This window comes from Macrosteles quadrilineatus, unplaced genomic scaffold, assembly GCF_028750875.1.
Source record: "Macrosteles quadrilineatus isolate MER2022 unplaced genomic scaffold, UCM_ALF_1.0 Scaffold_1__1_contigs__length_201487025, whole genome shotgun sequence".
Classification (NCBI taxonomy): Eukaryota; Metazoa; Arthropoda; class Insecta; order Hemiptera; family Cicadellidae; genus Macrosteles; species Macrosteles quadrilineatus.
Genome location: NW_026542594.1, coordinates 9,700,589 through 9,715,033, shown reverse-complemented (window position 1 = coordinate 9,715,033; position 14,445 = coordinate 9,700,589). Strand labels below are relative to the sequence as shown.

At 33.0% G+C, this 14,445-nt stretch overlaps 1 protein-coding gene across 1 annotated transcript in view; it reads left to right on the top strand.

The window, feature by feature from the left end:
- The window catches only part of LOC128994973 (zinc finger SWIM domain-containing protein 8 homolog), a 197,732-nt gene extending 191,635 nt beyond the window's left edge, over positions 1 to 6,097 (top strand). Inside the window, exons 25-26 of the mRNA XM_054419837.1 lie at positions 1,771 to 1,920; positions 3,898 to 6,097. Of these exons, the coding sequence (XP_054275812.1) occupies positions 1,771 to 1,920; positions 3,898 to 3,964 (217 nt within the window). The 3' untranslated portion in view covers positions 3,965 to 6,097. The remainder of the gene's footprint in view (positions 1 to 1,770; positions 1,921 to 3,897) is intronic.
- The last annotated feature ends 8,348 nt before the right edge of the window (positions 6,098 to 14,445 follow it).

The following is a 14,445-nucleotide window of genomic DNA, read 5'->3' as shown; positions in this document are numbered from 1 at the left end:
CTCTTAGAGGCCAAAAACACCATCCGTTCAAATTAAAAAAAGGCTATAGTATATAGAGATATATATGTGTCCGTTAGCACGATAGCTCGAGCAAAAATTATCCGATTTTGATGAAATTTGGTACAAACGTGTAAACCTACATTTATTCGAACGAGTTCGCGAATCAGCATGATTGGACTATGGGAACAGGGGTTTATGCTGGGTTTTATGGTGTAAAAATAGGTTTTTCCCATTTTTAACCCTAAAAACACAAAATTTCACAATTTCTTTCCCAACCATTTTGTAGAGCTTAAAAAACAAATAATTTTTCCTACAGTCACCCGACAAAGTTGGCTTCCTTGTACTGTTTATAGTACAGAAAGCTGCTAATTGCTGCATATTTATACTTTGCCGTACGGTTTATACTTTGCCGCACATCAGGATTCCAACGAAACAACACAAAACAGCGTGGTTCCATTATGCACGTAATCCGTGTTCGCTTGGAAATAGGTTGGCAACACTTAAAGATAATTATACTATGATCAGCTGATTGACTATTATAACTACGATTTAACCTGTCATTTCGTGTTTATAGTTTCGGTATTTCTGAACTTTCTGGACTTTTCTTTTAAACGTTTTTAAAACCTTCCTACGATCTTAATAAACAAGAAAATACCTTTTAAGCATTTTTTTTAGGCGCGGAAACCACTTCAAATCACAAAAACATACGGAACTATATTCTCAAAACGCGGAGCACATTTCTTACCGAGGAAAAATAGCGGAGTGATATGGACCGCGGGTACTACTTTCTCTAGGGCACCATTTGTGTTGCCAGCTGAACCTAAAAACGTGTTGCATAGTGTTTGAAAGACTAATTATTTATATGCTTTATAGTGACTGTAGGAAAAATATAATGTGTAACACGAGTGAAAAAGGCCTTAGCTGCACTCGAGATCATTCCACACTCGCCTGCGGCTCGTGCGTAAACATTGCTCTCGTGTGCAGCAAAGTGCCACTTTCACCACTAGTTACACAAATAACTATAGTATATTGAAGTGTTATTATGCGCCTAATGGTTGTGGAGAAAATTCCCAAAAATTGTAAATTTTTTATTCTTATGGAGAATAAGTCAACTGTTGTAGTTTGCTTATTTATGAACAAATTTTGTTTGAATTTGGAAAATACATTCATTACTTAACTATTAAGATTTTACAACAAAAAACCTTTTTTTTACCCCCCCCCCCCCCCCCCCCCCACTGTTGCAGCAAACCTAAGTACTCTTTAAACTAATTATATTTAAAAAGGGAATAAAATTTGATATTTTTAAGGACACATTTTACTACAAATCCAATCAGGCAGATGGAAATTCGCTAAGTCTGCAGGTTTGCTGAGGCGGGGGTATTTATGATCACTTCATGACCACGAGTCATACTGGCCGACGATCACGCCGTGACCGTGAAGTCATTTCGACGATCACGCTGTGACTGCGGAATAATAACGACGGACGATTGCGCCGTGACCGCGAGTCATTTTGGCGATCACACCGTGACCGGGAGTTACAAGTTTCTATACCTGTAAATTTTTACCCATTTATTGTTTTTTTATAGATCAGTGCCTTAAATGGTAAAAATTGATTTTGTTTGTCTTTTTTGGTAACTGCAATACTCGAGACTTTCTTTTTATGCACAGGAAAAAATCAAATCCCGTCCCGAACTAAAAATTCAATCCCGCCCATCCCTACTTATAACTGAAACAGGCATTCATAAATTATTTCAACATTATGCATTTCAGGTACATCCAATGTATGCATCAGAAGTTATATCATCTATCACCAGCTGATCATGAGGACTTTGTAAACATTGTGTGTTCAGCCCGAGCAGCCTTCCAGATTACACCAGAAGGAAATGCTCAGTTCAAGGAGTGGTTACAGTCTATACGCAGGTTGGTAATGGTGCAACAGTATATTTAGCAGCTTTAAAATCTGTGTATTATCATTGTTGGCTTGAGGGATGCCTCAATCTTACTTCACATTTTTAATTTGGAAAATGCAATGTGTCAGACTAAACATTTTGGCTAGAAGTGGTGTGTGTATGTTTTAGCACATTCAAAGTACCTGCTGATCAACAGTGGGATAATTTTGGAGTTGATTTCTTAAACACAATTTTATGTTCATACTCTTACATGTAAACACAAATAACAAGCTATCTTTATGTCACTAGCCAAATACAATACGATAAAAGATAGTACTTACTGTCGGGGAAATAAATATGTGCACTCGAGTTTGAGCCTAAATATCTCTGAGATGAATTGTCCAATTTTTTTTAAACAGAAATTAAATATAAACTGGCTTAAGTAAACTTTACGTGGTAACAATTAGAAAAATTTCCGTTTACCAGAAAAATGTATATAGTTGAAAGATCCTAAAAAGTACCGGTTTTTAAGAAACTCTGCACTAACACCGAAGTTTAAAATTTAATTGTAAACAAACCACTGAGCCAATCTTTCGGAAATTTTTATGGCTTATTGGTAGGTTTATTGTTAACATTCCCATGCATTTTAAAGTTTTTACTCACAATAGTTTTTATGCTGCTGTTAATTTTTAAAACGTATGCTAACATCGTTAATAAGACGCTAAAAATTTTGTTCAAAATACCATCATGTTTGTCGTGACACAAGAAATAACACCAATATGTCAGATTTATAATGCGAACAAAGGTGTTTTTTAAACAGATTTATATTTGTAAACAAAAATTTCTCCCGCGACTGGCAGCGGGCCGCCTGGTGTTTGTACGATATTTCCCAGCAGGGCGGGAGCGCGTGCTCTGCGACGTTGCCGATGTGTACCTGGCCACCACACTGACATTGCACGGTATTCACTCGTGAATAGATGTTAAAAGTGTAAAAATCTAAGACGAACTGGTTAGCTTGGTTAGTCATCTCTCATAGCGACCATAGTACAAGAAAGGGGGGAGCTAATGTGTACATTCCATTACTCATTGGATATTCCAGCTTAACACAACACTTTCCGGAAAGGGTGATGACTGCTCAGATTTCTACTATCTGTGGTTTATTTTTATTTAAAAGTGGCAAATTGAAGAAACCATTAAATAAATCCTGGTGGAAAATATTTACTTGGAATTTAGCTGTTATAATTTTTTAACAAGCTTAGTGAACTAATCAACACATGTGAATACCGTGCAATGTCAGTGTGGTGGTCAGGTACACATCGGCAACGTCGCAGATTCCCGCCCGGCTGGGAAATATCGTACAAACACCAGGCGGCTCGCTGTCAGTCGCTTGAGAAATTTTTGTTTACAAATATAAATCTGTTTAAAAAACACCTTTGTTCGCATTATAAATCTGTCATATTGGTGTTATTTCTTGTGTCACGACAAACATGATGGTATTTCGAACGAAATCTTTAGCGTCATATTAACGATGTTAGCATACGTTTTAAAAATAAACAGCAGCATAAAAACTATTGTGAGTAAAAATTTTAAAATGCATGGAAATGTTAACAATTAACCTACCAATAAGCCATAAAAATTTCAGAAAGATTGGCTCAGTGGTTTTTTTTTTACAATTAAATTTTAAACTTCAGTGTTAGTGCAGAGTTTCTTAAAAACCGGTACTTTTTAGGATCTTTCAACTACATACATTTTTCTGGTAAACGGAATTTTTTTTAATTGTTACCACGTAAAATGTATTTAAACCAGCTTATATTTAATTTTTGTTTCAACAAAATCGGATAATTCATCTTAGAGATATTTAGGCTTAAACTCGAGAGCACGTATCTATTTCCTCGGCAGTAATTCTGTAATTAATTTTGTGTTTATAGCTTTAACAATCACAATCAATGAATGTTAAATTTATTATGAATAAATTTATAATTTATTAATGGCTGTCAATGTGTTCCAGGTCCAAATCATGCAAAAAGGATCTTTGGACCCAGATAAACTCAGCTCTACAAGCTAACAGCAAATGACAAAGGTCCGAGTTAGGTACTCTTCATTGTATCGACGGAAACTGGGTTTCGCCGGCAGAATCACCCAACCCGTGGACTAGTTAGACATCACACGAGCTGAAATATCACCAATACTAGCTTTTAGTTTTTCCCCACTACAGTAGTGCAGGCGCACCCTCAAATCTGCTCATTTTTTTCCGTTGTGCCTTTACTATTGTGTGTTAAAATTGGCACATACTTGAATATTTCGGGAACAAAAAAGTTAATTGTAAAAGGAAATATTTTTATTTATAATTTTAAAGTTTAATTTTTTTACATATAAATTCTTAACTAAGTTTTATAAATTTTAATTTAATCCAAATTTACATATTTATTTTATTTAACAACAAACTTAATATGTTGTGTTGTTTGCCAAATTCATTATTTTATTTGGTTTATTTTGATATTTTACTGTAGTTCAAAATATATGGTTGTGAAATCAACATTGTTAATTTTATGTCAAACAGAATGATTTCTTAATGAGTTATATTTATGTTTTAACAAATTGATGATTGAAACACAACAGATAGGATGTAAGATGTATATCTAGGATCAACCGAAAGTCTATGAAGTTGCATATTTCAGCTCAGTAGTTAGGTTCAACTTACTTTTGCTCATCTCTTACTTTAACTCTTCTCTTCTGTTACATATTGAGCTCAGGAAGCTTATTGTCATGTTTTGCAACTCTATTTTACCGTGGAGCTATGGTTATTGAGTGCATCGAGCACTGTATTTTCTCAATAAAGCTTTTTGTATGAAGTTTATGGCACTTTTGCCCTCTTCTTGCAGGGGCTGGTATTTAGCTGAATAGAATATAGCATACAGTACTTATTTTTGAACTGTCTAGTATATTTCAGTTTGTGGGGTATGTGGTATCGTGTAAAGTTATGTTCTAAAAAAATTTTAAAAAAATGGATTCATAGTGTTGATGGTGTTTTTCAAGTGAAAATTTTCTTTGAACAAAATTACCCGCTGATATTCAAGCCAGAAGTAATATGGATTGCTTTTAATGAAATACCAATTGTAACAAAGGTTGAGAAAATACAGTCAAATAGTTAAAAGAAATGAGAGCAAGTCTGAAATAGTTTCATTGTCTTTGTCAAATACGTTATTAGTAAATATACTCTTTTATTATTAATATATTTAGTTTTTATAAATCGTGCAGTAGATTTTTTAATTACTATCGTCACTCTAGGCTATCAATGAACGATATCTGTTATGTCAACGATAGATCACTAAGTATTCACTCTAATAAAACCTAAATCTGGGACTGATAAAGAGCAGATAACTATTATGGTTAGTTCCAGTTCAATTCAACTATATTTACTCGTCCATCTTGCAACTAATTGGAACTCTGTGATATTTCTTTCATGACGATTTCTTAATTTGTTTTCTGAGAATATCTGTTTTAGAATTAGACAAAAAAATTAAAATAAAGTATTGTCAAGGATTAATAATAGTTTGAATGAATTATACAATAAAAACAAGTGTACTGTTAAAAACAGTTAAATGAGTTATCCTCATCTTTATCAATCCCAGATTTCATTATATTTGTACTTGTTGGCGTCTGTTACAAGTTTTGTTGCACTATTTTAAGAATTTTATTTCATTTTATTACCTATTAAAATATTTATTGTAAAAGATATTTAAATCGAGCATGGCTCCTAATTTTATCTTAAGTACCGGTAGTTTAGATTGTATTCTGCCCGAAATAGAGACATTGTAGTGACAAATATAATTTTAATTTATTGTTAGGACTTTTTAATTACATATTTTTATATTATTGGTTTTGATGTTGTGTTAGTATTTTAAATGCTATAACTTAATTAGAACTGTTTATAGTTTTTAAGACGTTTTGATTTCAGTTTCTCTTGTTACATTTTTGAATTATACAGTTCTGCATAAAAGCAAACTACCCCATATGCCCATTTTGACTGTGGAAAATGATTTTATTTTATATAAAATACAGAATCAATCTCTGGCTATAATTTCAAGAGAAACATAACACTGTTATCCTAAACTTTATCCCTTTAAAAATTGAAACTGTTGTGTCCAAGCTTTGAGGTTTAGCTCATTCAGTCAGTTGCTCAAATTATAAGTTCTCATTACAGTTTGCTCAAGAGTTTGTTTATCCTTCCCCAAGTGAATCGTTCTTATTGGTGTTTATTTTTAGCGCACTCAGTTAACAAAAATACAGACAAATTTAAATTAAACAACTTTTATGGCCTGGTAAACATTTCTGTAAATAAGTCAACTCAACTATTTAAAAATGTTATGGAGTACTTAGTTCTTATTTTTTATGATAAAAGATTTTTGAAAATTACTTCAAATTACTTACTCACTGTATTTCCTGTTTAAGAGGCAGCCACAGCCATCTTTGAGACTCATACTACAGTTGAACAATTACAAACTGCAGCTTATGTATTTTAGGACTGAATGAAGGAGAATGAAATCTACTTTAAATACAGTAGACTCCCTCTTATCCGGACACCTCGGGACCGAGGACAGTCCGGATAACGGGTTTTCCGGTTAAACCGACTTCCGTAAAAACTCGTTAAAACGGACTATTTACTGTGATATTCGATTTAAATTTAGGAGAGCATTGTATTTAGAAACGTGATCACTGCTATCAGATCTTTCCCCACGAGAACAGTCGTTTCATTACTGCCCACTTCCTGCCGATCTAGTCCGGTTAAACCAATGTGCTGATAAAAATTGTCTGGTTAAAGAGATGTCATTTCCGCCGAGTGTATTCCAGTTAAACCGTTGTCCGGTTGAAAAGTGTTCGGATAAGAGGGAGTCTACTGAAGTCAGAATTTATTTATCAACCTACATATATATACAGGTGAGTTTTAATTGTCCCCCCCCCCCCCAACTTTGTTCTACATTTTTCCAAATATCAATCCCAGACCACTTACAAACATTGTTGGGCAGTAACTACTTCATTTTGACAAGATGGTCATTTCCGGCCACAACTTGGATTCGCCATATTGGATGCAAAATATTGTTTCAAATGTAAAGGTAGGGTTGTGACCCATTATTTCTAACTACATTTTTACCCTGATTACAATGCCACAAACCGTTTTTAAAAATCTTGATCCATTCCAAAGTAATGAGGGCTTTTTATAACTTTATTTTTAGCCCATTTTAACATTGTGCATTTACAAACTAAGACCATAATCTAAAAATAGTGCTAGATAAAGATAAGTATACACCACTACTCATTGTCAGCCTATTTTCACTTATTTGTGACAGATGTAATTTTTTCGGCCGCCATCTTGGATCCGCCATTTTGAAATGTAAAAAATTATTTTGAATATGAAGGGGGTGTTGTGACTCATAATTTTAATTACTTTTTTAAACCGAACTCAATTCCACAATCCGTTTTTCATTTTCATATTTTGATTTTGAAATATTGACATAAAAAAAATTGCAATATTTCCAAAAACAAAACTTGATAACAAAAAATGGATTGCAGCATTGAGTTTAGCTTAAAAATGTAATTCGAAATGATGGGTCACAACAGCCCAATATATATTTAAAATAATTGATTATATTTCAAAATGGCGACCGGAAAAATTACATCCGTCATAACCAAGTGAAAATAGGTCGACAATGACTGGTATTGTATACGTATCTTTATCTAGCACTATTTTGAGATTATGGTTTTTAGTTTGTTAATGCACAATGTTAAAATGGGCTAAAAATAAAGTTATAAAAAGCCCTCATTACTTTGGAATGGATCAAGATATTTAAAAACGGTTTGTGGCATTGTAATCAGGGTAAAAATGTAGTTAGAAATAATGGGTCACAACCCCACCTTTACATTTGAAACAATATTTTGCATCCAATATGGCGAATCCAAGATGGCGGCCGGAAATGACCATCTTGTCAAAATGAAGTACTTACTACCCAACAATGTTTGTAAGTGGTCTGGGATTGATATTTGAAAAAATGTAGAATAAAGTTGGGGGGGGGCGCAATTAAAACTCCCCCTGTATATTTAATATCTGGAGTAATCCCAGGTAGCGGCATCAATCTCAACAATCAACATTTTCCCAGTCTAAATTTTAAAAGTTAACTTTCATCTCGCTATTGTTTTATGAGTAGTTTCATTCTTTAATCAATATCACATAAATTGAGTTTCTTCCCATTTAGGGCCTTGTGATTCAATAGACCACTCTGACTGCCTCTTAACTTCAATGTTATAACAAATTTATCCTCACAAGTAATATTAAACACTTGCTAGTCTTACTTAGTAACCAAAAATATAAAAAATTCTAAAATGGTTAAAAAAATAAAATAGTTTGGAAAAAACTTATAATGGTTTTTATACTGTTTATTTTATCCAGTGCAATAAACAAAGATAATATATTGTTTAATGTTTTTTCATGGAAAGTTCATAAATACATTTCCAAACACAAAACTTATCCAAACTGGTATCTTAGAACGAGTGCAGGACACAGCGCCATAAGATATCCTAGAAACCTACCCTCTGCAACGAACAATAGGGTTCATGGATAGCTCTGAGTCTGTATAGGTTATTTTAAAAGGTTTGTGGCTTGTGGGTATGAGGGAAGTAGGTAAGGGGTGATAAGACATGAGGGAGTGTGTGACACAGCAAGCTGGGCATAAACTACAAATGGGATTAGGGCAACTTCCTAGAAGGACCTTAACACCAGAGCACTCATTCTTTGGGAGTACGAGGGGAAGGGTTTTGGCCAATGTAAGGCTAGAAATGTACATCAGTGGAATTTTCATCAGCTTAAAAGTAGATAAAATTATCAATAACTTAAAATATTGTACTTGATTAAATGTATTAGGTGGGTTTATTTCAATGTATAGGCTGGTTTCGTTGGGCAAAAAATGTTATATACAAACTGGTTTTATCCGATTTTAGCAAATTTTGAATTTCCCTAAGGGATATTAGCTATTGCCGTAGGGGGCACGGGAACGATATACTTTTTCATTTTAAGTCCCTAGAGGTCAAAAACACAATTTTTTTTCAAATTTTATATTATGTATTTATATATTTTACAGGGTGGAGAAAAAACAGCAGTAGAGTTAAATATTCGAAAAAGTAATAAAGATAGAGTTGCAAACTTGCTACACAGTTACTGGAGTTTAGAATCATTTTAACACATTCTATGAGTGTACATGTTGCATCATGTAGCTCTTAAACGAGTAGGTTTATAGCGAAAATGCTATATATAAATAAGTCTTAAAATTGCATCTACATTCCAAAAAGACCTTAAAATACGTAAAAATATTGATTCTAAAAAATATTGACGTAGAAAAATTGAAAAGTGGAAAACTGTATTTTATGGTCTTTTTGGAATGTAGATGCAATTTTAAGACTTATTTACATTTAGCATTTTCGCTATAAACCTACTCGTTTAGGAGCTACATGATGCAACATGTATACCGGAAGTAATTTTTTCATAGGCTGTAACTCCTAAACGAGTGGGTTTATGAAAAAAATGTCAAGAATAAATAGTTATTTGTGTAACTAGTGGTGAAAGTAGCACTTTGCTGCACACGAGAGCAATGTTTACGCACTCGCCTGCGGCTCGTGCGGAATGATCTCGAGTGCAGCAAAGGCCTTTTTCACTCGTGTTACACATGATATTTTCCCTACAGTCACTATAAAGCATATAAATAATTAGTCTTTCAAACACTATGCAACACGTTTTTAGGTTCAGCTGGCAACACAAATGGTGAACCCTAGAGAAAGTAGTACCCGCGGTCCGTATCACTCCGCTATTTTTCCTCGGCAAGAAATGTGCCCCGCGTTTTGAGAATATAGTTCCGTATGTTTTTGTAATTTGAAGTGGTTTCCGCACCTAAAAAAATTATTTAAAGGTATTTTCTTGTTTATTAAGATCTTGGGAATGTTTTAAAAACGTTTAAAAGAAAAGTCCAGAAAGTTCAGAAATACCGAAACTATAAACACGAAATGACAGATTAAATCGTAGTTATAATAGTCAATCATCTGCTCATAGTATTATTATCTTTAAGTGTTGCCAACCTATTTCCAAGCGTACACAGATTACGTGCATAATAGAACCACGCTGTTTTGTGTTGTTTCGTTGGAATCCTGATGTACGGCAAAGTATAAACCGTACGACAAAGTATAAACCGTACGGCAAAGTATAAATATGCAGCAATTAGCAGCTTTCTGTACTATAAACAGTACAAGGAAGCCAACTTTGTCGGGTGACTGTAGGAAAAAGGTTTTTAAATTGCATGTTAAATCACTGTCAAATATGGTAATAAAAAATCAAAAGAAGTATCAAATCTAACAAAATTTGTTTATTTAGTTTATTTGTTTTTTTTCTTTTTTTTCTAGGAATTGAACCTTGGATTTTGTAACAAAACAAGGTCTATTTGGTGTGGATTTTCGTAAACCGTTTTCACTTCCTCAGTCGTACATGCTTAAGATTAGAAGTAATTTAATAAGTATTTCTCAGAAGGTTTGGCTCTTATTTCTTTATCAATGCTTCCTGTAGCTACGACCTTGTCAACCATCCCACAACAATTTTTGGGAGATTCTGGGATTTATTGGGAAAATCAAGACAAGTTGAGGTCAGGTCCCTCCACAACAAACAATAGGGTGCCTTTATGGCGCTGTGTCGTTTCCCTCTTAGAACATGTATATATATATTTTTTAAATTAAAATACTTTTCACATTAAAATAACTCCTTTGACTGTTTATGGTTCACGATCAGTACTGAAAGTAAAAAATCCACAGAACATTCTGTTTGCCATTAATGTTTTAGAAATTAAGTTACATGTTCAATTATATACAAACTTCTTTGTTAACAATTCCACAAAATTTGAATGGCTGGATATTTGTTGTAGGTGGACAGTAAGTAATTTTTATTTACTCTGAATAGCCTACAAGTACTATTTTTACCTTAAACTGAGGCAGATAATGCATTGTTTTATATATTTCAGACTATATGGAGTATTGAAATTTTGATATTTGTAATCAGACTCGAGCCCACTTGAATTGATGCTATAGTGTAAGATATCAGTATGGTGTAAGTAAATCATACGAGTCACACTTTCGTTTGAGGAGTGTGAGTCTAGCCTTTTGATATGCTTCCAGTGATATTTTATCATGTAACTGTGGAATGGTAGTGTCCATGGAGTTTTAGCATTTTGTAATCAGTGCTTTTCAAAATTTGTTCAGTCAGCTTAACTCGTATGGTATTCTGTATTATATTGTAGAAACTGTCAAGATACATGAAAGTTGTTTGAAGAATCACAAACAGCTCCATTTGAAATAACATAATTCTTAAGGAATTAAATTGACTGCAAATATGAATACCACACAGATAAGGCAATTTATTTATTTTAAGTATTTTTTTTTTATACTTACAATAGAATTTGCATCTTAAGTCAGTTTCAGTAAACTGATATCATGTAAAAGAATTGAAATACATGTTGCGTAAGTTATGAGCAAATCATGAATTTTTATGTACACTATGCCTCTCAGTTGTTTCTTAGTGATTTCCAGTTTTCTAATACTATAACTATAAGCATAATTTAGAAGAAACAAATATAAATTTCTTCGTACTTTATCCTTTTTGTAATATAAGTTTTATCCGTCCGTTTGGCTATGATACCCAGCGGATTAGGAACCTTCTCGGAACTCAACTCACCCTTCAGACCCGCTCGCCAGGTTGGCCGTTGATAAAAAGATTACCTACCTACTGTCACAGTCCCACAGATATGTAACTTTTTATTTTAAGTAAAAATTGATTGTTATTTCTATATTTAAGTTACATTAAGTCCAAACACGATGTGGATACTTAATATATACGATCTGAAAGTTTGACAAAGCTGCTGACTATACAGATTAATAGTAATACTTTCAGATCGTAGATATTAAGTATCCACATCGTTTTTGGACTCATTATTTTTGGAATTTCATGCAGAACTCAAATTTATAAAGAACAATTTATTTCAACTTAAAACAAAAAAAAGTTACACATCTGTGGAACTGTGCCAGTGGGTGAGTTATTGTTTGTCTCCGGCCAGCCCGACGAGCGGGTCGAGAGGGTGAGGTGAGTTCCGAGTTCTGAGAAGGTTCCTAATCCGCTGGGTATCATAGCCAAACGGACGGACTATAGTGGTGTATCTCAGGTTTCATGTTTTATCATGATTCTTGTCAAATAGCATGTTAAATTTGAGTTGATGAAGTTATTAAATGAACAAATTGATGTCAGCCCCTAGCATATTTTTGTATTGTATATGTTTAGAGAAATGAGCATATTGATTAAACATGATTAAAAAAGAGTACTGTTTTATACATCCATAGGCTACTGTGTTTCTGTAGAAAACAGTATAACCAAATGAAACTTAACCAAGACACGTAGAAAAACAAATATCCCGATGATTTTGTGGTTATTTGGTAACTTATTGTTTTCAAACAGAGCTCATAAATTTAATGATGGTTTATGTAAATTGGTGTTGTTAATTTTTTAAGTTAGTTAAGTAAGACAACTTAAAAGAACAGACATACACTAACAAAAAAAAAGCTGGACTACTATATGCTTCTATTGTTGTACGGTTTTGCTCATAACTTACTCTGTATTGTAACTTGTGCCTCTCCACTGACAAAATGTACTCATAGACAGGCTCACAGTTGGAACATTTCGGTATCTCTTTGCTACATAATATGCTTTGAACATAATATTTATTATTGTGTGAGTTATCAAGTTAGGATAAGCACTCTTGCAGAGATAACCAGTACCTCCCTCCCTCTCACGGAGCTATGTTTTAACAAATATTTACATAATTTCTCTCAATAGATTTATATTGACTAGTTAAATGTTAGTGTAGGCTAAAGTGTTGTCAGTTGTGGTTTATTTATTGACGTCGTAGACATTTTATTAAGTGTATCTTGACTTTTGAACTCAGTAAGCTGTAAAAGTGTAGCGATGCCGAAAGTCCAAGTCGAACATCTATAAAATTTCCTATAATGGAAAATTCAGGTTTAAATGAAAGTATAAAAATTCTTTTTTAACTCTTAGTAATGGTCAGGTGTAAAAAATAAAACAAATGTTTCAATATTTGTCAAACCACATTATGTTATTGTACTCACAGAAAAAAGGAATCACAATGAATGAATGAATGAATGGAGGAATAATTGGCCGCAACACTTTTATAGTTGAACTAAAGTGATGTATTTTTTTTATTGAACATAGACTATATATACTAACTAGTAAATGATTTTATTGTATCAGATAAATATATATATATTTACAAGTAAGATTAGATTGTATGCACTCTGCATCAAGGTTGTGTTCAGTCTTCAATATATTGATCTCCTTTCACTAATGTCTATAGACCAAAATAGAACTTTGTTTCATCGTCCACATTAAAAAAACGTTTGAAAAGGACTGTGTTGTGTTAACCTGTTGAATTACTCCAGGTTTCTATTTTTTTAGATTGCGTTGTTTTTGTTCTTGAATGCAATGTTCAGTTTAGTTAGTGAAGTAACTAATAAAAATACGCAAACTCACAATAATACTTTGGTTTGTTGTTTGTTTACACTCCAAATATTCATTTCATTTCCTTATATTTTTTTTATGGTTTAAAAGCACAATACCTTACTCCATTGTGTTTCCTAAGATAAAAAAAATGTTAAGTGGCTTTAATATTGACTATGGGTACTGAAATAAACTTTTCTTCTATCAGCACCACAGGCAACCGTTTTTATTTGCATCACAATGTTTAGCACAAGATTTTGATGTTGTCAAATATATTTTCTCCTAGAAAATATTACAAAAAGTGTTTCTATTTTCTTCTAGATAAAAAGAATCTATGTTCTATTCTTGCTCCTGTGGCCCTAATGAAATAAATATATTTGAATTAAATGAAATAAATAACAGAAGACACATTGTTGTTGGACAAAACACCATTGAGTACTGAGGGGGAAATTTACTTTTATTCCGTTAGAATAAAAATGGTTTGGCGCCTATCCTAGAAATTTGATGGTGAAACTGGTGTGCAATTTAAACCGTCCCAGGCATACTGTATATTCTTGGGACTTGAATCAATAAAAACATGCTTTTCTATTATTTGTTTTCAGGATATCAAAATCTTTATTGCAGTCACCAATATGACATTTGAATGGAACACCTAATTCAGTATACCAATCAATAGTTAATGTTTTTGTAAAAGCCCTCTGCGTTTTAGTATCACAAACACAATAGTTTGCAGCTTCAGAGTATGCAACACAGTTGACCTCTATCTTATTGTTGTGTTACCCTCAGAATAAAGCATTGTGTATATTTCAAATTTTATTTTATTTTGTAGACTCCCAGAAATTCCCAATTCAACAGTTACATTAATTAGTTATCCTTGAAGATTAATTTTCTGTTGTATCCATGCTTTGCAATGGGAAGAGGACACGAAATAGAAACATTTTGATCTTTACATCTGTTGATAAA